Source organism: Didymella exigua (genome assembly GCF_010094145.1).
Source record: "Didymella exigua CBS 183.55 unplaced genomic scaffold M421scaffold_22, whole genome shotgun sequence".
NCBI lineage: Eukaryota > Fungi > Ascomycota > Dothideomycetes > Pleosporales > Didymellaceae > Didymella > Didymella exigua.
Genome location: NW_022984796.1, coordinates 253,710 through 275,638, shown reverse-complemented (window position 1 = coordinate 275,638; position 21,929 = coordinate 253,710). Strand labels below are relative to the sequence as shown.

General features: G+C 54.7%; 8 protein-coding genes across 8 annotated transcripts; 5 read left to right on the top strand and 3 right to left on the bottom strand.

Annotated features, from left to right (window-relative positions):
• Nucleotides 1-266: 266 nt before the first annotated feature.
• On the bottom strand, nucleotides 267-968 carry M421DRAFT_102489 (orotate phosphoribosyltransferase; the record flags this gene model as incomplete). Its single annotated transcript, XM_033586784.1, has 1 exon — nucleotides 267-968. The coding sequence occupies one exon, from the start codon at nucleotides 966-968 to the stop codon at nucleotides 267-269; it is 702 nt and encodes a 233-aa protein (XP_033446689.1).
• Nucleotides 969-1,049: 81 nt separating this feature from the next.
• On the top strand, nucleotides 1,050-2,410 carry M421DRAFT_216513 (Tim17-domain-containing protein). The gene is made up of 3 exons (XM_033588270.1): nucleotides 1,050-1,329; nucleotides 1,384-2,008; nucleotides 2,058-2,410. The coding sequence occupies exons 1-3, from the start codon at nucleotides 1,322-1,324 to the stop codon at nucleotides 2,097-2,099; spliced, it is 675 nt and encodes a 224-aa protein (XP_033446688.1). The 5' UTR covers nucleotides 1,050-1,321; the 3' UTR covers nucleotides 2,100-2,410.
• Nucleotides 2,411-3,250: 840 nt separating this feature from the next.
• On the bottom strand, nucleotides 3,251-5,324 carry M421DRAFT_7045 (methylenetetrahydrofolate reduct; the record flags this gene model as incomplete). The annotated part of the gene is made up of 3 exons (XM_033596708.1): nucleotides 3,251-4,400; nucleotides 4,447-5,183; nucleotides 5,238-5,324. 3 exons carry the CDS (start codon nucleotides 5,322-5,324, stop codon nucleotides 3,251-3,253), a joined length of 1,974 nt encoding a protein of 657 aa, XP_033446687.1.
• Nucleotides 5,325-5,817: 493 nt separating this feature from the next.
• Nucleotides 5,818-7,177, top strand: M421DRAFT_422766 (Triosephosphate isomerase). Its single transcript, XM_033593274.1, has one exon. The coding sequence runs from the start codon at nucleotides 6,046-6,048 to the stop codon at nucleotides 6,811-6,813; it is 768 nt and encodes a 255-aa protein (XP_033446686.1). The 5' UTR covers nucleotides 5,818-6,045; the 3' UTR covers nucleotides 6,814-7,177.
• A 2,709-nt stretch (nucleotides 7,178-9,886) lies between these two features.
• On the top strand, nucleotides 9,887-10,981 carry M421DRAFT_7043 (GPR1/FUN34/YaaH-class plasma membrane protein; the record flags this gene model as incomplete). The annotated part of the gene is made up of 5 exons (XM_033596705.1): nucleotides 9,887-9,944; nucleotides 9,991-10,180; nucleotides 10,229-10,373; nucleotides 10,426-10,594; nucleotides 10,644-10,981. The coding sequence occupies 5 exons, from the start codon at nucleotides 9,887-9,889 to the stop codon at nucleotides 10,979-10,981; spliced, it is 900 nt and encodes a 299-aa protein (XP_033446685.1).
• A 746-nt stretch (nucleotides 10,982-11,727) lies between these two features.
• Nucleotides 11,728-13,074, bottom strand: M421DRAFT_67785 (uncharacterized protein; the record flags this gene model as incomplete). The annotated part of the gene is made up of 2 exons (XM_033596443.1): nucleotides 11,728-12,177; nucleotides 12,274-13,074. 2 exons carry the CDS (start codon nucleotides 13,072-13,074, stop codon nucleotides 11,728-11,730), a joined length of 1,251 nt encoding a protein of 416 aa, XP_033446684.1.
• Nucleotides 13,075-13,119: 45 nt separating this feature from the next.
• M421DRAFT_102483 (uncharacterized protein) lies at nucleotides 13,120-15,529 on the top strand (the record flags this gene model as incomplete). The annotated part of the gene is made up of 3 exons (XM_033586783.1): nucleotides 13,120-13,269; nucleotides 13,490-15,349; nucleotides 15,404-15,529. The coding sequence occupies 3 exons, from the start codon at nucleotides 13,120-13,122 to the stop codon at nucleotides 15,527-15,529; spliced, it is 2,136 nt and encodes a 711-aa protein (XP_033446683.1).
• A 3,317-nt stretch (nucleotides 15,530-18,846) lies between these two features.
• On the top strand, nucleotides 18,847-21,151 carry M421DRAFT_216205 (uncharacterized protein). Its single transcript, XM_033588269.1, has 3 exons — nucleotides 18,847-19,009; nucleotides 19,065-19,756; nucleotides 19,805-21,151. The coding sequence occupies exons 1-3, from the start codon at nucleotides 18,970-18,972 to the stop codon at nucleotides 20,900-20,902; spliced, it is 1,830 nt and encodes a 609-aa protein (XP_033446682.1). The 5' UTR covers nucleotides 18,847-18,969; the 3' UTR covers nucleotides 20,903-21,151.
• The last annotated feature ends 778 nt before the right edge of the window (nucleotides 21,152-21,929 follow it).

Sequence of the window (21,929 nt, the reverse complement as noted above, 5' to 3'; positions counted from 1 at the left end):
CTTAGCGCGCACCTCGAACCGGCTCGCTTATGGTCGATAAGAGCTTGTACCGCGATCCTACGCCCGGCATCACAATGCTCACAATCGTGAATGGTGAGTTCGAATTCCAAAGGCAGCACGCTCGTTGCCAATCCATTTACAGCACTTCGACCGCCTCCAGCGTGCTTATCGTTTTGTCTAACCGTGTCCCTACCCGTTGCACTTGACTTTCAGTGCAAGTCCCTTGAGCCTCCAACGTCACCGTCATAAGCCGTCCTCGTCTATATCTAATCGCTGGCCCTGTACTTCGCCCTGTACTCGTCGAGTCTCTTGATGTCATCCTTGCTACCTTGGCTCCTTAGGAACTCGACGATGTCGTCTAGCGTGAGGATGGATAGCACAGGGATGCCGTACTGCTTCCTGACCTCGCCAATCGCGCTGGGTCCTGGCTTGCCGTCGTCATCGTTCTCAGTGGGAGTCTTCTCCTGTCTGTCGAAAGCAACAATGATGCCGACGAGCTCTCCTCCCTCCCTCTTGATGATGTCGATGGCCTCCCTTATGGCAGTTCCGGCAGTGATGACATCGTCGACGATGACAATCTTCTGGCCCTTGAGGGAGGCGCCAACAATGTTACCGCCCTCGCCGTGGGTCTTGGCTTCCTTGCGGTTGAAACTGTAGCTCTTCTTGCCGTACTTTGCAGCGTCCAGATCAGCCAGCTTGTCGATGGTTGTGGCAGCGAGCGGGATGCCCTTGTAGGCTGGGCCGAACAGAACATCAAAGTCGAACGAGGCATCGGTGTCGCCGTGGGCCTTCATGGACTGGGCGTATGCCAATGACATGGAGCGCAGCAAATCTGCGCGATGAAAGAGTCCCGCATTGAAAAAGTACGGCGAAACGCGCTTGGACTTGAGGGTGAAGGTGCCAAACTTCAGCGCACCAGCGGAGATGCAGGTCTCGAGAAAATTCTTCTTGTACTCTGGGAGCGCCATCCCGCAAGACTTTATCGTGATGTTGGTGGTGTGGTGTCTCGTGCAATTCTTTCCGACTCTCGGAATGCGCTGGGCAGACGCTTCTCGAAAGAGCAAGGATGAGGCGCTAGTCAGCGTCACTCGCGGCGGTCATTGAACTTTTACCTTCGCCAGTCGACAGCACCGCCAGCACCGCCAACACCGCGCATCCACGCCGCCATCGCCAGCGCATCTGTGCCCGTGTGCCTTTATCCCCTAATATTTCTGTTCCTCTTCTTTGGCATTTTCGGCGTTAGGAGATAGCCACGACGTGATTGATCGCGCGGCGCAACCTTCGATCACTACCGCATTACACCCCATCCAACGCCTTCAATATGGGAGTGTACGCCTCACCAAGACCAATCCTGCTATTGCACGCTTACTAATACACCGCCAGCTGGGATGTATTAACTGGCAAGACGTCGTCGACGGCAGCAGCCTCGCAATCGCCGCAGGAACCACACGACAACTTCTCCGTGTCGCCATCCGCGCCTGCGCCCGCCGTCTTCGATCCCACCACGGCCATTCAGAACCCCGCAGAATTCATCCTCGATCCCTCGCAATTACATCCCCTGGCCGGCCTGAACCAGGACACGCTCGATTACCTCTCTCTCGAAGACTCGGCGCCCGTCGACCATTCGGCACTCCCCAGCCGCGGTTGGTCGGACGACCTCTGCTACGGTACCGGCGTCAGCTACCTGACGGCTCTGACAATTGGTGGCGCATGGGGGCTGTCCGAGGGCCTGCAGAAGAACCCTGCTTCGATGCCACCTAGGTTGCGCCTGAACGGAGTTCTGAACGCCGTCACAAGACGAGGGCCTTTTCTGGGCAACAGTGCCGGTGTCATTGCCTTGGTCTACAACGGTACCAACAGCACCATTGGTGCCCTCCGCGGCAAGCACGACCCCACCAACAGCGTTGTGGCCGGCGCGATTTCTGGCGCGATTTTCAAGAGCACACGGGGAACACGGCCAATGGCCATCAGTGCAGCTATCTGCGCGTCTGTAGCAGGCACATGGGCTGTACGTTGAGGACATTTCCTGCAGAAGACATGTACTAACAACACGACAGATCACACGAAAGGTTTTCTTCGAGCCTGCCCCTGAGGCGTAAACACTCACGATCCGCCGCAAACGACCTGAGCAAACAACGCAGACCATGAACAGATGAACAGTCTGCCGCTTTTCACTTCGATATTCGACCTTTTTGCATCGCTTTTGCTCGATTCGGCGTCCTTCTCACCACTCTCCACGTGGGCACTGCCCACTGTACAATACCTGTGTCAACGGTGGAGAATATTGAGTGCATGTTCATTAGATAAGAACGGGCGGTCTTCAGCTTCTTGGGTTCAAGAGCACGTGGTGGTGTGTATTGCGTATCTATGTAAGACCTATGGACGGCGCAAAATAATGCATACTGAAACAAATCAAACGATACAAGAATCACCGCAAGACTCACCGAGCTTATGATACGCTGAATGCTTGTAGATTGTAAAGGGAGAATATCTTCTGTTCTGATTGCAGAGGGCGGTTTGCCATGACAGCACCGTCTGTGCCAGCCCACCACCTAACCGCCAATCGTCCGAAAAGGAATGGACATGGCGAGATTCGAACCCGCATCTCTCGTCAGTCGGTGCAAGCCGACGAGCGTCTTTCCTGACTAAGGACGGTCCATCGTAAAACCATGGACCATATGCCCTTGAGATTATAACGGCACGAGTTGGGGCTATCACATATGACAGTGCACATTCAGAAGCACACAAAAGTGCCGCAGACCAAGATGCGCGATGCAAGCCGACGCCAGCAGTCTAAGGTATATTTTATGATATCAATCTTTGGGTTGACCAGCTCCGTTGAGGGCACTGGTCGGGTATCTCAGAAAGCCATCCGCAAACTCGAACTGGTTAGGTTCTTTTCCCTCCTTTCGTGCGCCAGAGCGGGGTCGTCCCCTTCTGTCTTGCCATTACGGTCATTATGGTCGTCAGGTTGAAGAGACGCCTTCCAGATGCTGTCATCTGCTTTTGTGTGCATGCACATCCCATGTGCTGTGTTGGCCCCCAGGACCGCCGTTGCGTAGTATTGAAATGAAATGAAAGAACGAAATAAAAGGTAACGCCAAACCTATTAGTACGCTTGTTGAGATGCGACACACATCATGCCTGAAAGGGTATCATGACGTCGTGAGATGAGAGTCGGAATGCCGTGTATGCGGCGGTCTTGCTGTGTTGAATGTAGTAAGATCGTGAATTACTCCATGGGGATGGTTTAGTCGGAGTTCGAGACTGAGAGGTTCTTGATGCCATTGGTGAACTCAACGGCGGCAGCCTTGGCGGTCTCGAGGAGGGACTGCTCGTCCTTCTGTTCCTTCGGGTCCTTCTGAGCTCCGGAATTCTCGCCATTCGAGGCACCGTTAGTCCCATTCGCCTCTGCGTGGCCGTTGGTGGCACTGGTTCCGCTCTCGAACTTCTTGTCCATGCCTTCAACCTTCAGACCGTTGAAGAGTGGGAAGATGCCACTGGTAACGTGGAAATCATTATGAACGATATTGAGTAAGTACCAGTTGTCGATTAGGTCGCCGATGACGTATCTCGCAGGGCTGGTGCTGGCGTGGCAGTTGGCCCAGTCCTGGCCCAGACGGTAAAACTCGTCCTTCCAGGCGAGAAAGCTGACCGTCTCAACGATGGTAGGCTGAACGATCTCCTTACCAGGGAATACACCCCACGTAACGGCATTGGGTCCTTCACTAGGAGCATTCGTCTTCAGATCGCCGGTCTTGTTCACTGCGTAGTACGTGAACTCGGGATCGCGCTCGACGCGTGTGATGACCTCGGCAATGTACTCGGGAGATACGAGGACTTCGAGGTAAGACTTCTGGTAAACGTAACCGTTGCGAGGACCCCATCCAAATGTCGGATCAGACGACTTGGCGCCGTTGACAGCCGGCTGCGAGTTGATGGTCAAAAAACCACGTCTGTTCAAATCTACCAAGTCCTGCTGGATGGCATTCGCCTCCTCAGTGATCGCCTGTTCACTCCATGGCAGGGACTCGAGGTCGCCTTGCATGTATCGAACGAAGAGATTAGAGATGTCCTGGATCGAAGTCGGCGTGCCCCAGAGCTTGATGTTCTGCTCGTTTGTGCCCTTCAGCCCAACCCCGTAGGAGTCTAATTCACCAAAGGCAGGCGATCGAGAGTCTCCCCATCGGCCGTTGGGAAACTCGTCCCAATCTTGTGTGCGAGCGACGTAGGATCGGTTGCGGTTGCGCCAGAAGATCGGTCGTACGTTCTCATCGCGGCGGTTGAGGCCGAGAGATGGCCGCCATGGAAGGGGCTTTTCAAGCGGGGACTCGACGTCAGGTAGGAGCTCAAGCTCTTCGAGGACCATACGTGTGGCTTGTGCCAAGTTCATGGTGTAGCTAGAACAGTTAGCTACAATTGGGGTCGAGAGGAGGCGCTACTTACAAGTGCAAGTGCAGGATGCCGGCATCGATCAGCTTGCGGCACATCTCTGCAACAAGTTCAGAACCGACCTCACGAACCTGTACATCGTCGTTCTTGATAGGCTCCAACGCCTCAGTCCACTTCTTTGGGACGTTACAACGGGTCCAGGTCGCCCTGCGCAGGAAGGCTGCATGGGTGTGGATCGGCATGATGCCTGGTACAATGGGTACATCGACACCCTTAGCGCGTACTTTCTCCACCCAATCGAGGAAGATATCGGTGTCGTAGAACATTTGAGTTACGACAAAAGTGGCACCTGCATCGACCTTCTCCTTCAGGTGATCTATGAGCTCGTCAACATCGTCGTTGTCGTCGCATCCTTCCGAGTATGCCGCCACACCAATGTCAAAGTGGTTGCCATATCTGTCCTTGATGTATTTGACCAGATCCTTTGCGTAGCGGAAGCCGCCCTCTGTAGCCTCCCACTTCTCTCTTTCACGCGGAGGGTCGCCTCTCAGGGCAAGAATGTTGGTGCAGCCGGCCTGATAGGCGTCGTTGAGGGCTTCGTCGAGCTTTGATCGTTCCATATCGGTACAGGTCAGGTGCATCAGTGTCTCGAGTCCGTATACAGTTTGGGCTACCTTGACCATCTCGGTAGTCAACTTCGAGTGGCGGCCGCCGGCGCCCCAGGTGATGTCAATGAATTGGGGGCCGAAGCCATGCATGCGATCCATGCGGTCGTAAAGGTTTTGGACGCCCTATGCAGGTCAGTCGTTGCGTTTCTTCAATGTGTGATTGTTGACACGGCGTACCTGGGCGGTCTTCGGCGGAAAGAACTCGAAGGAGAAGGTAGGCTTCCCTTCAGCCCTCGAGCGGGCAAGCTTCTCTGAAATATGCATGGTGGAGGGGGAAATGGGATGTAGTACAATGAAGAAAGAAGGAGAGTTCAATAGAGTCTGGGGGTCGTCAGTAAGTATTGTCAAGTGTCCCTCATGCACGAAGGTACCCCCACACACGCGGATGTTTCAACGTACAAGGATGGAAGGCTAGGCGTAGTAGTTCACGCGGGCCCAACGATCAGCAAGTTGCCTGGGCATGTAGGCACGATGTGCGGTCTATGTGATGGGGTGTAAGTACTGTTGGTGTCTGCAAGTCGATGATGTACAGACGGAAAGTTTTCGTTGGAGATGCAGCGGATGCTATTCCTAAAGAGTGGCGCTCGTCGATGCGGTCTCGGAGGCGCCCGTTGGCCGTCGCCCTGCGCTAAGATCGCCTTCGTGACGCGCATATCGACTTTGCTGGCTCCAATGGATGACTGGTTGTTTGCGCGTGCCCTCATGTCAACATTCATGTGTAAAATGAGCATCTTCTTGTCTAACAATCACCCGTATGGCATGGTAGTACGGTGTGCTGTCGCGCGCCAGTAGATTCTACGAGTTGAAATCCATCAACAAGGACCCCACATTTACCCCTCGTTCCTTCCTGCTGTGGGTGCGTCGTTCGTTCGATTTACCTAATATAGCAGTCTCGGGGAGCATTTACGTCGCGCAGTGGAAAGTAATTCCACGCTTCTGTTTGCTCATACACGTCACACCTCACTTCTGCGATTGACCATTTGCCATGCCACCCATCACGCGCCCTCGCCGCATCGTCGGTGTCTCCCTCAAGATGTATTTCGATCTGACCAGCACACTCTCCTACGTTCGTGGAGTGCTTCAGCTGGATGGCGATGCATGGAACTCGAACGTCGACCTCTTTGTAATTCCTGACTTTGTCTCGCTCACCGAATCGAAACGCATTCTCGAATCCTCATCCGTCATTCTTGGTGCACAAGACACACACTGGGAAGACAAGGGCGCCTTCACTGGCGAGGTCAGCCCGGTAGTGCTACGGCAAGCAGGCGCGAGGATTGTCGAGATTGGGCACGCCGAGCGAAGGGCGCTATTCGGCGAGACAGACGAGAGTGTCGCAAAGAAGGCTGGCGCTGCTGCAAGGAACGGGCTGATACCGCTGGTCTGCATCGGCGAGAAGACACACTACAGCATAGCATCAGCAGCTGTAGGTGCGGCGATTAAAGAGTGTAAACCACAAGTTACATCAGTGCTGGCTGCTGTGCCTGATGACCAGGAGGTCATTCTAGCTTATGAACCAGTTTGGGCCATCGGGGCAACAGAGCCCGCAGACCCTGACCATGTTGTCAATGTTACCAAAGAGCTACGGAAACTTGCCACTGGCAGGACCGGTGTCACAAGAATTGTTTACGGGGGTAGCGCTGGTCCAGGCACGTTTGCAAAGATCTCGGAAGGCGTAGACGGTCTGTTCCTAGGTCGATTTGCCCATGACATCCAGAATCTTAAGAAGGTCATCGAGGAAGTAGGTGGAGCCTAGAGGAATCGTCTTACACATATGACATCAGTTCTACGGGCACCTCTTCTTAAAGGTACCATATCAGGGTTGCTCGACGACCGAGCTGGTTTCCAGGTCTGCCATACATCACATGGCTCTTGACGATGGTATGGTATTCGGCCTTGGTTACTGAGCTGTCTTCAAATTGTATGTTCCCCTGGCTATGTATTGATTGATCACAGTAGTATGCACAAAATTCCAAGCTACGTGCAGATGAGGCATTGGCGAGGTGATTGCTGCTGCTGGCTCCTGCCTTGTTCGACGAAAGATACTGCCGCGCCCACCCTCAACAACAAATACGCTGTCCTCTCCACACAGCTTTCACTTCCTTGTACTATTCGTATACACATGTCTCCAGCAAGTCTCAGCGCGATCATATCAATGGTGGCTCCACGCAGCCTGGCCGATTCCTACCATTCCCGCATCTGTGTGCCAGGGGCCGCGCCAAACTCTTGCTCCACACAATACTCAGGACGATTTTCGGGATGCAGCATAGATGTGACATCAGATGACGCTTCCCGATCCTTCAGGTGCGACGATTGAGCTCAGAGGTACCAATCCCTACCCATCCCTGACTGTGTGCTCCAACGCCATTGTGCTTGAGCCGCCTCTATACGCGTACGACTGTTACGAAAAGGGACTTCGACCAACATTCGAAGAGACTTCTCCGAGACTTCACACGGCAGCGGTCGTGAACTTCGGTCGGCACCTCAAAAGCCGCAGTTGTGAAGTCTACTCTACGTCGAGCGATGGATGCAACAGTATGCACAGAATGGAGAGCGACTGGCGAGTAAAGAAATCGAACGACTGCCGCCTTTCTGCGTCAATGCCGCGGTCAGCCAGCGATGCCCACTTTGTTACTGCCGCTGATGGAAGTCGATAAATCGATAATTCGCGGACAATTGTACATGTCTATTTATCCATATCTCTGAAATTTGGTCAATCTTCCCGGGCCGCATGTCTATCCAACTCGATTTGGACATCGACCAAGTCTCGAAAATAAGCTGACGACGATAGTGGCGGTAAAAATGTACAAAGACAATTTCTGTGACAACGATGAGCTCGACTAAGACTACGCCAATTTTCGACCCAAACAGCTGTTGGCCAACTTCGCCGTCCAACATGCGGAACCTCCGGATCCTGACTGGGAAGGTCTACAAAGATCGACACAAGGTGTAGTAGTGGGTCAACTGCATATAGCCTTCTCTAAATCATGAATTGCGAGTCGTCCATGTCGATGTCACGGGGTCTACGAGCGGAACGAAGGTCAAGACAGGTAACAGTCGGGCCCTGAGCGCAGGATATAAGAGAGACAGCGCCTCAAGAAGGCAGTCAAGACGACACTCTGCTTCAGTCGTCGCGTTTAATGTGCCCAACTGCTTCCTTGCTCATCTCTCGCAAACTTCTCCAGGGCTCGAATAGTCCACCGCATTCGGCTAGTCAGAGCCAAATCGCGGAACGCCTCCGGGTCATGTTGCTCGTCCACTCCCGAGCCACCGTCGGATGAGCGCAAGCAACGCGCGACCGGGTGACCTGCGTCACACCACCATCGAGCAAGTAGTCGCGCTATGCCTGTAAGCGGGGAAGTCATACAGCTGCTGGAGTCCTCGAACAGATTGCAGTCATGATTGGCTGTTGCTGATGTTGATCTGCACAGTGTCGATTCATTATTTGGCAACAAACGCTACTTCGCGCCGTCGACGACTCGTGAGATGTACCCTTTGACCGACCCAGGAACCAGCCCTGCATTGTCCTAGGAACATTTTTGCAGATCATGGATTGATCAGGTATTGCGGCTTCATATCATACGCTACAAAGAGAAATCCTTAATGAGCGTTGAGATGAAAGCTAGAATTCCAAGGTTTTGAACGCTACATTTCGATAACTTACGCATCTCCCGACCTGCGAAATGACGTCTGGGAACAGCCCCAGGTCTTGGTACAATAAGAGCGGGTGTAGTGCGCTTCCCCGCAAGCTCAATTCCGTTAGGTGACGGGCCGACGATCATCTAGCTCTAGAGCAGCCCGGCCACTCCACAAGATTCCCCAGCGTTTCGCGTGCTTTCATCTCCACTTTCTCCGCATAACCGGCCAAGATTTCTGTGGATTCGAAATGCTACTGGTCACTATCAGGAAGGGCAGCGTCTGATCCGCGATCCTAGCCACGAACCTTTACCATCACCACTCAATCGGTACTTGATGCCGAGATCCTCCGCGCACTTAGCGGTGACAGTGCAGTTTGGCCAGAAGAATGGAGGCGCGGAACCAACATGTACCACACGTCGTTGTATGTCCCAAGCGTTTAGCACTGTAGGAGAGCAATTACACAGCGGGAGTAATGGCACTCTTGTTCATTATGTGTGGGAAGGTCGACGATGCCAATAGCGCAAGATTTCCACCCAAAACAAGTCACCTCGAACGATAGTCACATCGCAAGTACGGAGCCAGTCATCTGTCGTGTAGCGTACTAGCCACTGCTTTGTTCGGCCTTAGCTCAAACAGATCTTACTGTCAAATGCGGAGAGGAGACAGGGTGTTGGCGCGGAGCCGCAGCGGTTGGTCGTGACCTCACGACAAACGATGGCTTCCGGGCTGCAGCCTTCCCCAGGTGACAGGTCTTTGTTGATCGCTTGCTTTCGTCCGGCGACTTCACTGTTCTGGAATTAGAATCCGTCCATATGAGCTTGTGATGCATTATTGATATACCCCTCTTAGCTGGCTTATCCTCCCATCTTGCATATATTCTGCTCATACCCTCCAGCCGAGCTATCCCTATGTCCCATCAACACGGATCATCTGCTGTAGACGTTCATAATTGCACTACCTGCAGCCAATTCAACACTGATACGAAAGGCACTGGTCTCCTCGGTACGAGCACTGGTATGACATCAAACCACGCACACGAATCCGTCACTACGAACAATAACCAACATCTCGGTGCGTCATCAGGCAGAGCCGACAATAACAACAACCTTCATCTTGGAGCTACATCAGCACGAGACGAAGAGACTCTTTCAGCAGGATCAACAGCTCGAGCTGAGTCCAACGCTTACAGGATGAGTGCCAACAACGGAGATCTCGAGAAGGACTTCTCTAACAGGAACGGACCCAATGGTGAGTCCAAGTCTGGTGTTCGAGAGCTATCGTTGACATGCGCTAGGTTACGGGTACGGCGGCACAGGTGGCCACCAGCACCTGGATAACGGTATCGACGAGGATTTGGCTTTGAAGCACATCCGCACCGCCGGTAGCATCTCCATCTCTCCCGAGCTCTTCGAGAAGCTTTACCTTTCGCCAAAGAATGAGGTCAAGGGTGACCTTCGTAAGACATTCGGTAACCCTACTCCCCTGTAGGTTTGACAATATCGTTGCATGCAACTACTTGCTGACCATCCCAGTGCTCTCATTGGGTTCTTGTTGTCTCTTACACCCCTGAGTTGGACCCTGATGGGATGGCGCGGAGCTGGCGGCAGTGGCTCAGCAAGCATCGGATGGTACTACTTCGCTGGTGGTCTCTTGATGGTTCTTGGTGGACTTGGTGAAGTAAGTCCTTGTCTTCTATGCGCAATGCATGCGTGACTGACAGTCTGTATAGTGGATCCTCGGCAACACCTTTCCCTTCGTTGTCTTTACATCGTTCGGTGCTTTCTGGCTCGGATACGCTGCCACGCTTCAGCCTTCGTACGGGGCTTTCAGCAACTATGCTGATCCCAATACTGCGGGCAGTACTGGGCTGGAGTCTGTTGGCTTCAACGTCGGAATCGGTGGGTCATCTCCATCTCATCAAACACAGCTTGAGCTGACTGCGAACAGCATATTTCATGATCTGCATGGGCATACTCTGCCTTGTGTACCTCGTCTGCGCGCTACGAACCAACTTGGTCTTCTTCCTTATCTTCTTCACCCTCGTCCCATCCTTCGGCCTCCTCGCCGGTACTTTCCTCCATGTCGCCCAGGGCAATGCGGCGATTGCGGCCAAATGCCAAGAGGCCGCTGGCGCATTCGCCTTCGTCACATGCTTGCTTGGATGGTACATCTTCTTCGCCATCATGCTTGCCAGCGTCGACTTCCCCTTTTCCCTGCCGATTGTCGATCTCTCCGGCATGATCAAGGGCGCGAGCGAGAAGCAGAAGGTAGACCACGTCGAGTGATTCGACTCTTGCACGCTTGCTGGTGATGGTCGTTAACAACATGTGGGCAATGGCGTTGCTGTCTGCTGAAGCAGCTGGTTGGAACTCCTGAACGGATATGTCCACTCTACAATGTCGAGTGCTACGTGACATGCGAGGAGTGAGATGATGTTGTTGGACCGACTTGAGCTTTAATATATCCACGTACTTGTTACCAATACGATTCCTGAATATTGTGCCCCGGTGTAGGTAATTCAAGCACCTGTGTTCGCTTACACCCGCATCAGAAGGGAGTCGTTATCCATTGTGTCCGCCTCGATTCATTCCGTTCCTCAGTCTTGATTCATGTATGCTGCAAACGCTAGAGAATGTCTGTTCTGCAATCGTTCTTCGAGATGCAAGCATCTCAGGTACACGGTAAGAGTTGAGAACGGTGAACGGCTTCGATAGACGACAGCACAGGATAGTCAATGGTGCCAGCAGTGTCGATGTTCTCTCCGAGATGGACGGCATCTGCTCAGTTCAAGCGCTGTTGCTGGATTCAATCTGCGAGTTCGATGTCGAAGTTACGTACACTTGCATTTACTCTCCAGGCAGCGAGTGAATGCGGAAGAACGTCTCAAAAGCGTAGGACGCGAGTCAAACGAAATCATTTTAATCCAGAGAGACGACAGTAGATGTGCAACTGTCCAGAATTGTTGTGTCGCACTGCACGTCGAGGGCGCGTTGTTTGTGAGATAATCGGACATGGTGTTGCTCTAGTGTGATTACCAATCGTCCTCCATCGTGACATTTGTATCGTCCTCTTCACCAGACTCAAGCCCAGCAATCTGCTTCTGAAGCTCCTTCAGCCGGCTTTCGATCTTCTGCAACTGTCGATGTTGCTGGCACCCGTTCTCCTCCGAGCGCTCCAGATAACTCTGCGCTGCACGTAGCTCTCGTTGACAGCTCTTGAACTTTGAGATCTGTTCTACTGCTGATACATCCTTCCTGATAGGATACGGGTCCCACTCATCCATGATCGCAGCAGCTGTGTTGCCTGCAATCAAGTCGCTGATCCAGAGAGCGATTTGTCCTCGAAGATATAGCAAGCTGGCCTGCTTGTCGAACGGCGGCGATTTGACCAAGTCGTCGAGTCGTTCGGCAATCTCCATGGCTCGGGCAAGCTCCTCGACTTGGATTGCGTCCTCCCGAGATCGAACGTCATCCGTGCTTCTCTGACCATCGATGCTGTCAACGGAAATACTTCTCGACCGTGACCGTCGAGTTTCTTCTGCGTTTTGTCTCCTTGCACGCTTGCTCTTCTCGTTGACTTCCTGGATCCAAAGGGAAAACATGGCTGGGTAAAAGGTCCTCTGGTCTGTGGCGTGCGGTACCTGTTTACGGGTTGGATGCTGCACGATGAGACGTTCGTAGTACTCCCTTGCAAGGTCGAAACCTTGCTCGCTGAAGACATCAACATCAGCGTTTGTTGCGTCGTGGCTCTGGTTGCTGTGTGCTTCACCATGAGGCTTTCGCCGCAGCAGGATTTCAGCGCCAATGCCCCAGCGACCGTGGTTACGAAGATCGACTGTATTGCCGTGAGTGGCCTGGGTTCTCAGAATCATGCCCCATGCTCTGCCAGCACGGTCATAGTCGTGCTCCTGTAAGCATCTGTGCATGACAGTGGACAGCACATTGAGATGCGTTCTCCTGAGATTACTTGCCTCTGTCTGGCTACTGGTGTTGTCACCCTGTGAGGCTGTGCTGTTGACAGTGTAGAGTTGCGAGGGTGGCCTAGCGAGCTCTTTCTGGATCTTAGCGGTCCCCAGGTATGGCTTGGGCACCCTTGCAGGTGCATGAGGAAACGGCGCTGGAGGCACTCGATGTTCGTCCTCGGGTAATAGACCTGCGACACGTAGCTGTGCTAGCTCGGCTGAGGCAAATGAAGGATGTGAGTGTACATTTGATCGTGATGTGCGTGACCTCTTGTCAGCATCAGAGCCCGAGCTGGACGAGTTTCCATCATCCTCGTGCTCTTCGTGCCTGGTCTTGCGCTTCTTGAAGTACTGGCTGGCACGCAGCGAGACAGTCGACTGATGGCTCGAGTGCAGCTGGGGAGCAAAGTATTGCATGTTTGTGTTTCAGGCGGGATCCAGTGCGGTATAGGCTTTGCGGCCATGTGCTCCACGGCGTCGCATGAGCAACGACAGACTGGCAGACTGGCAGACTGGCAGACTGGCAAAGCTACCCGCAGCACGGCAAAGGCGCTTGCAGACACGAACAAGCTTGGGAAACTAGGGCGAGCGTTGGGTGCTGGAAGTGGCCTGGTGTGGTTTGGTGTGGTTTGGGGACTAGTGCAGGTGGCTTAGTGCATCATCTCGACCGTCGCCGCGAGGTGAGACAGCCCGGTCACCGCCATCGCCCGCCGCAAAGCGCTCCCCTCCCACCTTCCCTTCTCCTCCAGAGGCGCGCCTTCCACGCTGAAGGGCTCTCACCATGGGCCAGGCCAACTCGCGCGCTGGCGGCTTGTCCCCGTCGCCGGGGGAGCCGCGCTCGCATCGCCGTCGCAGCCTCCGCCCGGCGTCGTGGGCGCCTGTCCGTAGTGACAGCAGCAATCACGCCGGCTCGTCCTCTGCGCGCGAGCCCACGCCGCCCGCCGTCTCGTCGCCCTCGTCCTCGCGCCGCCCGCAGTCACGGCTGACGCGGGCACGCAGCTCGCTGGGCTCCCTCAGTGCGCTCCTGCACAGCCGCCCATCGGCCAGCTACCGCCGCACCGAGCCCGTCCTCAGCCTGGCGGCCACGCCGCTCAGCACCACAAGGCCCCTCTCGGCCCTCCACCAGTCGCACAGCGCAACCGGACCGTCGCTGCCCCACGTCCCCGCCATCGCAGACCTCGACCTGGACTTCGACAGCCTCCTCGGCCACGGCACGAGCAGAGACCGCGCCGACTCAAACAGATCCCGCCCGCCAAGCTCGCTGCGACGGGACGGCCGTGCGCTCTCTGTCCTGCCCCGGCTGCGCAACACGCTGGGCTCGCGGAGGCGGCGCTCGCTATGGCAGGACGACGAGAACATGGACAGCATCGAGCGCCTGCGCCGGGGCGAGGACCAGGCCGACGTGCTGTCTCGTCTGCTCTCGCTCGCCGCAGCAGCGACGGCTGCCTCGCTCGTGGGCGAAGACCACCACGCCGCCACCCGCGACGGCACCTTCGACACGTTTCTGCAGTCGCTGCAGAACGGGAGCATAGCATCCGCGCTGCGAGGCAACGAGGGCGGCGAAGGCGGCGACTCTCCCGGAGGCACCCCGGCACCGCTGAACTTCTTCAGGATGTTCCGCTTTGGCACCTCCAACGCCACGAGCAGGAACAGCAGAGAGCGCAGTCGAGGCAGTGGCTCTGGCTCAGACGCGCAGGACGCCGACGACAGCGAAGGCCGCATGGTGCCCATCATCATCGTCGGCATCCGTTCCATCAACCCAGCATCTGGCACAGGCCAGGACGACGGCAACATTCCGCCGTTCCTCGACGCCCTCTCCAGCTTCCCCACACCTCCCACATCGCCCGGCGACAACGACACGCTACTTCAACCGCAGAACGGCACACGCTTCAGCCACCGCCGGCGTGCGTCCATGGGCGGCTTTAGCTTCCCCTCCAACTACGACAGTCAGAGACACCACCGCGCAAGAGCCCAAGACCCCCCGCGTCCTTTCTCGCCCTCGTTTGCGGACTCACCGCCAGGCCCGCAGCCTCCGCCTTCTACACCTGCCACAAACGCAGCTCTGTCTGCCGATCCCTCGGGCTCCACTACACCAGCTGCTGCAACTACACCGCCGTCGTCCACACCGCACTCGAACGCGCCCTCGCGCCGTGGCAGCTTTATACGGAGGTCACCAGGCTCGACACTAGAGCCAACCGAAGAGGAGGAGTCACAGCCAACAACACGAAGCCCGCGCCAACGTCGTCTAAGCGAGTCAGACTTCACGAGATATGGCGCTGGCGCGCCGAGAAGACGAGGCGTGGTCGAGCCAGACAACAACCCTGGCGAGGGCTCCAGGAGCTGGATCATCTACGTTCTGGGTGGCAGCTACCCAGAGAACCACCCCATCCTTACGACACCGAGCCTCTTCACCGACTCCCCAACATACGAGGACATGATGCTGCTATCGTCCATTCTCGGGCCTGCAAAAGCACCCGTTGCTAGCGAAGGAGACGTAGCAGCTGCACCTGGGCTGTTCAGGATCGTACGCACCGTCACTGGTCTCACGGCAGAGGCATTCGAGGGCGAAGAGACGATCGAACTGGCAGGCGATGCCCGCTGCCTGGTGTGTCTCTGCGACTTCGAGGCAGAAGAGGAGGCGAGGAAGCTCGTCAAGTGCGAGCACATGTTCCACAAGATCTGCATTGATCAGGTAAGCCCCATTGATCTCAATCTTCCGCCGATTCCCGCCGACTCACCTTCACAGTGGCTCACGACCGGCCGTAACTCCTGCCCGCTCTGCAGAGGACAAGGCGTCGACGAAACGCCCGCACCTGATGTCCCCGGAGCTCCTACTCCATCCTCCACACCGGCTCCACAGGCTGTCGCGTAGACAAAGCTCCGCCTGCTTCAATCTCGTCTTCTTCGTTCGAACGATACCCACTCATCATCCAGCAAACGATTCTCCTATCATCTTGCATACATCCACGGCCGACCACTTCCGCCACCACGACCCACAGCATGCGTCTTACTTTCGTTTACCAAGATTCGGCAGCGGTCTCCCTATTTGTTTATCTCGTTACATCAGTCACTCACAGCGCTCGGAGTTTGGGTTCATTTGGCAGCTGCAGTTGCAGCATTCTTTTAGCATCTACGGGACAGGTCAGGGTGGCATCTCTGAGGCGCACATTGAATTTCGCAGCAAGGTTCGGAGTTGACGGGTGTTCCAATGCCTCTGGGTCAGCGATTATTCAGGTAGTCGCCCACAGTCGGCGCACGGGGCGATACGTTTGCTGCTTGTGCAGCAGTAATGAGAACGAGATCTTTCCATCATCGCCTGACGTGCATCTGAGTAGAATACTGAAGAGTTACGCCTCGTGTTCGGTTTGGCACACTTTCGAGACACCGCTGGCTCAGCAGCGAAGATGTGTCTTGCTCAAGTGACAAGCCTCTGCCGCTGAGCAGATTAGCGAACAGCCGCCAGGTTCGCAGCTACAGTCCGGTGGCTTGTGGCTCCTGCCGAGCGTTCCATGCACTGACGATAATTGACAATAATTTCAAATTGATGTCAGCCTGCTTGGGGTTGTGACGCAGGTGCATACGGATGGCCGCACCGAACGGAGGGACACATGTTTCATGTGCAGCCAACAGGCATGATCCCGAGTCAGACACGTGGACGCCGGTGTTCCGGTATCAGCGGCACGCACTGTTGCTGATCAAAGTAACGACTCACCGACATGTTGATGTAGCGCCTTGAACTGCGGGCATTGGACGCTCGCGCACACACAGGCCAGCCACTGGGTTTCGCAATGACGCTCGACGAGAATTTCGACGTTCAAGGTTTCGTCAGACGTTGCACAGCAGTACCTGTTTTAGTTCGCCAATGCTTCGAGACGGCGTGTCTTGGGTGGAAAGCCGGCACTTCCTCCTCTGGTCGACGTCAACTCGACGTCGAGCTCGCGAATTCTGCAATGCCGATCTATGGTCTGGTATTGACATCATGACGTTCTGGAGGGTGTGTATGGTCGTATCTGAGGTGCACTCAACGAGTGCCGAAATTGAACGGTACAGTTTGGGATGAACTAGGAACGCACGGCATCCCTAAGGCAGCTTGAAAGGTGGTGAGCTTCGCGCTGTTCCGCAACACACAAGACATACTGTAATATCCACTTTGAGGCCTTCAGATTATTGAGCAGGCGCAATGGATTTTTTGGCGTTGCATATCATTGCCAGGCCTGCACATTCTTGCGGCGCGCTGACAACTTGCAGGTTTACCGCTCGGAGGTCACGAACGATAGGCTGGTGGGTGTCTGCGCCGCTCACGAAACAGTAGGTAGACCTACCGCTCAGATTTACGCTAGTGAGAATGGACATACATCGGACATCCTCAAGTCATGCCACGGAGAATTCTTGCACCAATCTGTCCGCTTGAAGCCGTCGACCAAATTCACTAATAGATGGTCAGAGCGCCTGTCAACTCTTGGCCGAACGCAAGTCACCCATACCGCAGACCATCCTGACGGATACTGGGCCCGGGGGCCAGGCAGGAAACGGAGGTCAAGACAGCGCATATTGTTCTCGAAAGCAGGTTTGCCCCCGCGCTGCTGTTCCTTTGGGAAGACGCGGCTGGGGATGGGTGTGGATTCATGTGGCTCTTTCGGCTAGCCCTCTTGGGCAACGTGCTATCAGCAAAGTGGTGAGGCTCGAGGGTTGACCTTCGAGAACTGCCACCGGACGAATTCACTGCGCTATGCATCGGGGCATGCTCCTGATTGGGACTGCAGGTTATGAGAGTGGGTGCCCTCCCCTACACTCGGGGATGGTCCCACGCAGCGATCAGTAAGGGATTGGGACATGATGGGATTGTCGAGCACGAGTACCCATCTTGAGCGCTGCAGAAGCTTCGTCCTCGCAGCGGCCGTCACTGGTATGCGACGTTTGCGTTGAAAGAAGAAGCCCCGCGCTCCCTCACTTCCCACTGATAATGGTGAAAAGTCGGAGCCGGCATACATCATCTCCGATAGCAGTCATTTTCTGGGTGCACTGGGATCATCCGCCCGCTGCAAAGTAGATCAAAATCCACAGTGCACATGTGCGATGAGTCGCTGGCCAGACAGCTCGGTGTCACCTGGATCCTGGGCGACTTTCTGCTGGAAAGCCACCTGGCCGCGTGCGATCAAGATGTCGTGCTGTGCCCCAACGGTGTCGTTGATGAATGCTAAGACCGTGGAGTGCATGTTGCGTTGAGAGGGTTCAAGGGTGCGCGGAAGACGGAAAGGGCACGGTTCATGGTAGTGCCTGGGGTGTGGACGAACAGCTCACTCCGAGTCCCAGCAGTCAGCGTTTCCTTTTTCTGCACCCCGGCCTGGTCTGCAGACGTCTGATGGGCGCTCCAGTTATACCTTCCTGGCATCGAGCAGAGCACTCCTTCGTCCTCCCAGCATGCTGCATCGCTCAGAGCTCTTGCCATAGGCTAGCCCGTACGCAGCAGCGAAGCTCTATCTGCGGCTGCTGTGCTCCTCTGTCCAACATCGCCCCGTTTCAGACTGGCGCCCGGTCTGCCTTCATCGTCAGCGGTTGTGATGCACCGACAACCACCTTACTCCGTGGAAGTGTCAAGAGTCAATCGCGCATTTTAAAGCCGCTTGGTGGTTGGTGCTAGCAAGGGCCCCAACTCGCGCAGGAACCAGCTTGCATCCGCCTAAAAGCTCACTGCGCCTCTAGATCAGGCACATGTATTGTCAAGCACTTCTGCACCGACTTCCACTCCATCACTTCTGGGACCCTGCCGCAACGTCGTGTCAAAACAGAGGCGATCGCCCGCGTACCCCTGCACCTGGAACCCGAATGACGTTGATCACATATCGGCCCTTCCGTCACCAGCAACTGACTTTCTCACACCACACCTTTCCATCACTGTGCAGCAGAGATGTCTGGGTTCTATCCTCCAGGCAACAACCTGCCGTTCCAATACTACAACGTTGATCCAAACGCGCCTCCTGATTCCATTTCACACAATGGAGCACCGCTGCCAAGCATGATACGAGATCCTTCCTACGGGGCTCCAGGAGTACCAGAGAACCCATTCCAGCCTGGGATAACCGGACATTTCGTGCAGTACACAGAGCCGCACATGCAGTCGGAGTATGGCGAAATGTACGAGGATGTCTCCGGGCCGTTGGGACCGGCGCAGGGCGGCAATGCGCGTGTGAGACGGCGAGCACTACCGGGCGAGCAGGTGAAGCATCGCAGGACGAGGAGCGGTTGCTTCACTTGCAGACAAAGAAGAGTCAAGGTAGATGCGCAGCTCTGGTCAGATCTGAAACATGGCTGATGTGGCGACAGTGCGATGAAGCGCATCCCACGTGCGAAAGTAAGTCTACCAGAAGCTGCTGGTCTCACATATGTATTGACGCATTCTACCTCAGGATGCCGAAAGGGTGGGCGCGAGTGCGTTTATCCAGACAAAGAATCCGGTCAGAAGTCAGTTCGTAGTGGGTCAAAATCGGAAAAATCTTCTGTGGATGGAACATCCTCGCCCGAGGACCACGAAGGAGAAGGAAACGAGCATTTGCCAATTATTCACGATGAAGACGAAGACTTCGAAGATGATATGGACGGTGATTACACTGGAAAGTCTCAGACTTTGCGCGATTCATCCACGCCCGCGTCGACCCTGGAACAGAGCGCCTCCCCATCCACGGAAGCTTCTTCAACTGTCCCGCCAACGGTAAGACAGCCTCTTTCCCGGCGAAGCAGTGCGCAGGCTACCAAGACTTCCATATCGAGTCGAAATCCCTCTCATGCGCCTAGAGATGTACAGTTCTATCTGAACTACTTCAAAGAACACATGACCCACCACCACTACTCTCTGAAGCGAGATTCCCATAACTTCCTCAAGGGCGAGTTTCTGAACCATGCTATGAAATACGAGCCCCTCAAGTACGCAGTAGCGGGATATGCAGCGTACTTCCACACAATCGCACAGCCAGATGGCCGCATGTCAACTTTCCTACAGTTCTACAACGAGTCAGTCTCGCGCTTACGGATGTCCATCACGAAACAAAAGAAGCAAGGCCTTGCCACGTTCCTCACCATTCTGCAACTTGCAAGTATTGAGGTAGGAGACGTCACACTTGTATGCTAGATCAGGCTAATTGTTTCCCAGGAGATGCTTGGTGACTGGGTCAACCTCATGGGCCACCAGAAAGCTGCATTCGATATGCTGACTCGTCTCTACACGCCCAAGACGATTACTCGGTCGGACTTCCTGCTTAAAGTGCTGCTTTGGTACACTCGCTTCGACTTGTTTGTTGGTCTTCAATCAGGCGGGGAGGCGGTGCTGGGTCGAGATTGGTACGAGGCGGTGCACGAATGCTACATGAAAAAAGTGCGCGACCACCCGGACGACATTGGCTACAAGTATGAAGAACGTTTTGCATTTTCTCGACTCGTGGCAAAGAATTCGAGCGATCTTTTCTCCCGGATGGGAAAAGGTCTTCTTAGCCCTCAGGAATTCATGCAGCAGCTTCCCATAGTTAAAAACGAGGTTGAGGGATTGGCCAGGAGCATTGGTCCAGAGTATCAGGATCCCACGTACAAAGTCAACGCCATTCAAGGACAGCCCAGACCCGACGACATTGTCGATGCTTTTGAACCGAACGTCATCTATGGCGACGACCTGTGGACAACAAACTTCCTCAAACTAGATTTCTGGAGCATTAACTTCATGCACGACATCTCCACATCGATGGCATTCAAAAAGCCATTCGAACCAGAGCTCACATCATTGGCATTCCAGGCCGCACAAATATTCGAGGCGATGTGCGCCTATCCGAAAGCACCGCGCGGTGCTATCATCGAAGCCCAAGTCAGTTTCGCCATCGCTACACTCTTCCTGCCGAAAGATCCAAAGACCATAGAGTGGTGTCGAAGAACCTTCGCGAAAGTAGAGTCTCTCGGCTATATCTACCCGGAATCCATGCGCAGCCGTATGCTTGAGTCATGGGGACTTGAAGCTTCCGACTCGTGGCTACCCAACGATGAAGGGTGCCCACCTATCATTCGATCAATAAAAGACTTCATCCGCGAACGATCTACAGCGCCCAGGGATCAGGTCTCCGAGGATCTTAAAGAGATGAGGGGTATCTTCAGCAGCCTAAACATCTCAGACTCCCCGGGATCAGATAACATGACCGTTACAAGCCACGATAGCGCGACAGCAATGAGTTTACCTGGTCAATTCACTGCCTCGCCTGACTGGTGAACATAAATAGAGAAAGAGATACGAAAGATACCCAAATCTGAGTCGGGATACGTCGCCGACTGCAACAAGGAAGAAGGGATGGCCATCGACACTTGTCAGCCAACATTTTGACACCTGCGCAGTGTTGGACTTCCGGACCGCAGACAGCTGCGTCTGAAACGATCCACTCAACGATCCTCAGCCCTGCTGTGTCTACCTGACGCCGCAGAATAATCCCGAGTGGCGTTCTGTAACGCGTTGAACGGCACAGCTACCACATCCAGTCGCGTGCTGCATCCAAGGCTACACAGCAGCATCTCTGTGGCACAGCGTCGCAGCAAACTTGAACCAAAGTAGGCAACACGAGCGAACCAGCCCCACTATGTACGTAGTCGCAGATTGTACTGCAGCTACTGAGGGATGCTAGTTTCGACGTTCGTTCAGCAGAGACGTAGTCACGAGCCTCCATCGAACGGATCTGAGCGCGGCTGCAAGGGATGAGGAGGACTTTGGTAGCCTCTGGCGACAGGAATCAATCTTCACCCTATGCAACGAAGCAGGGACGAAAACAAAACGATAACGTTTATGTACCATGCTCGTCGTGCGGCTTGGTCGTTGGCACTCGACACAACTTCCTCTCCGCCGTCCAGGTAGAAAGTACCTGCACTCCCCCACCAGTTGTGGCTATATACGCTTCTTCATATCCCTCATAATGCCTGTTGTGAAGTGCTGCCATCATCTGCTGGTCGAAGCAGTGGGTAGAAACACGACTGTATTTAGTCATCATGGTTCGCTTCATAGAATGTGCAAGTACAACGCACTTCACGGATTAATCGCTTGAGAACGCTGTATATAAATGGAAATCTACGATAACATAGCATACTTAGCCTTTCAGTACCAATTTCGTGACATTGCGTATGTCTGAAACTGTCACCTCGATGTTGAACCAATATGGCTAGTGCAGGCAGGGATCATGGCTTGAAGGGGAAGCCGCAGTCGCGGAGGACTCAACGCACATGCAAGCTCCAAGCAACAGCAACAACTCCCA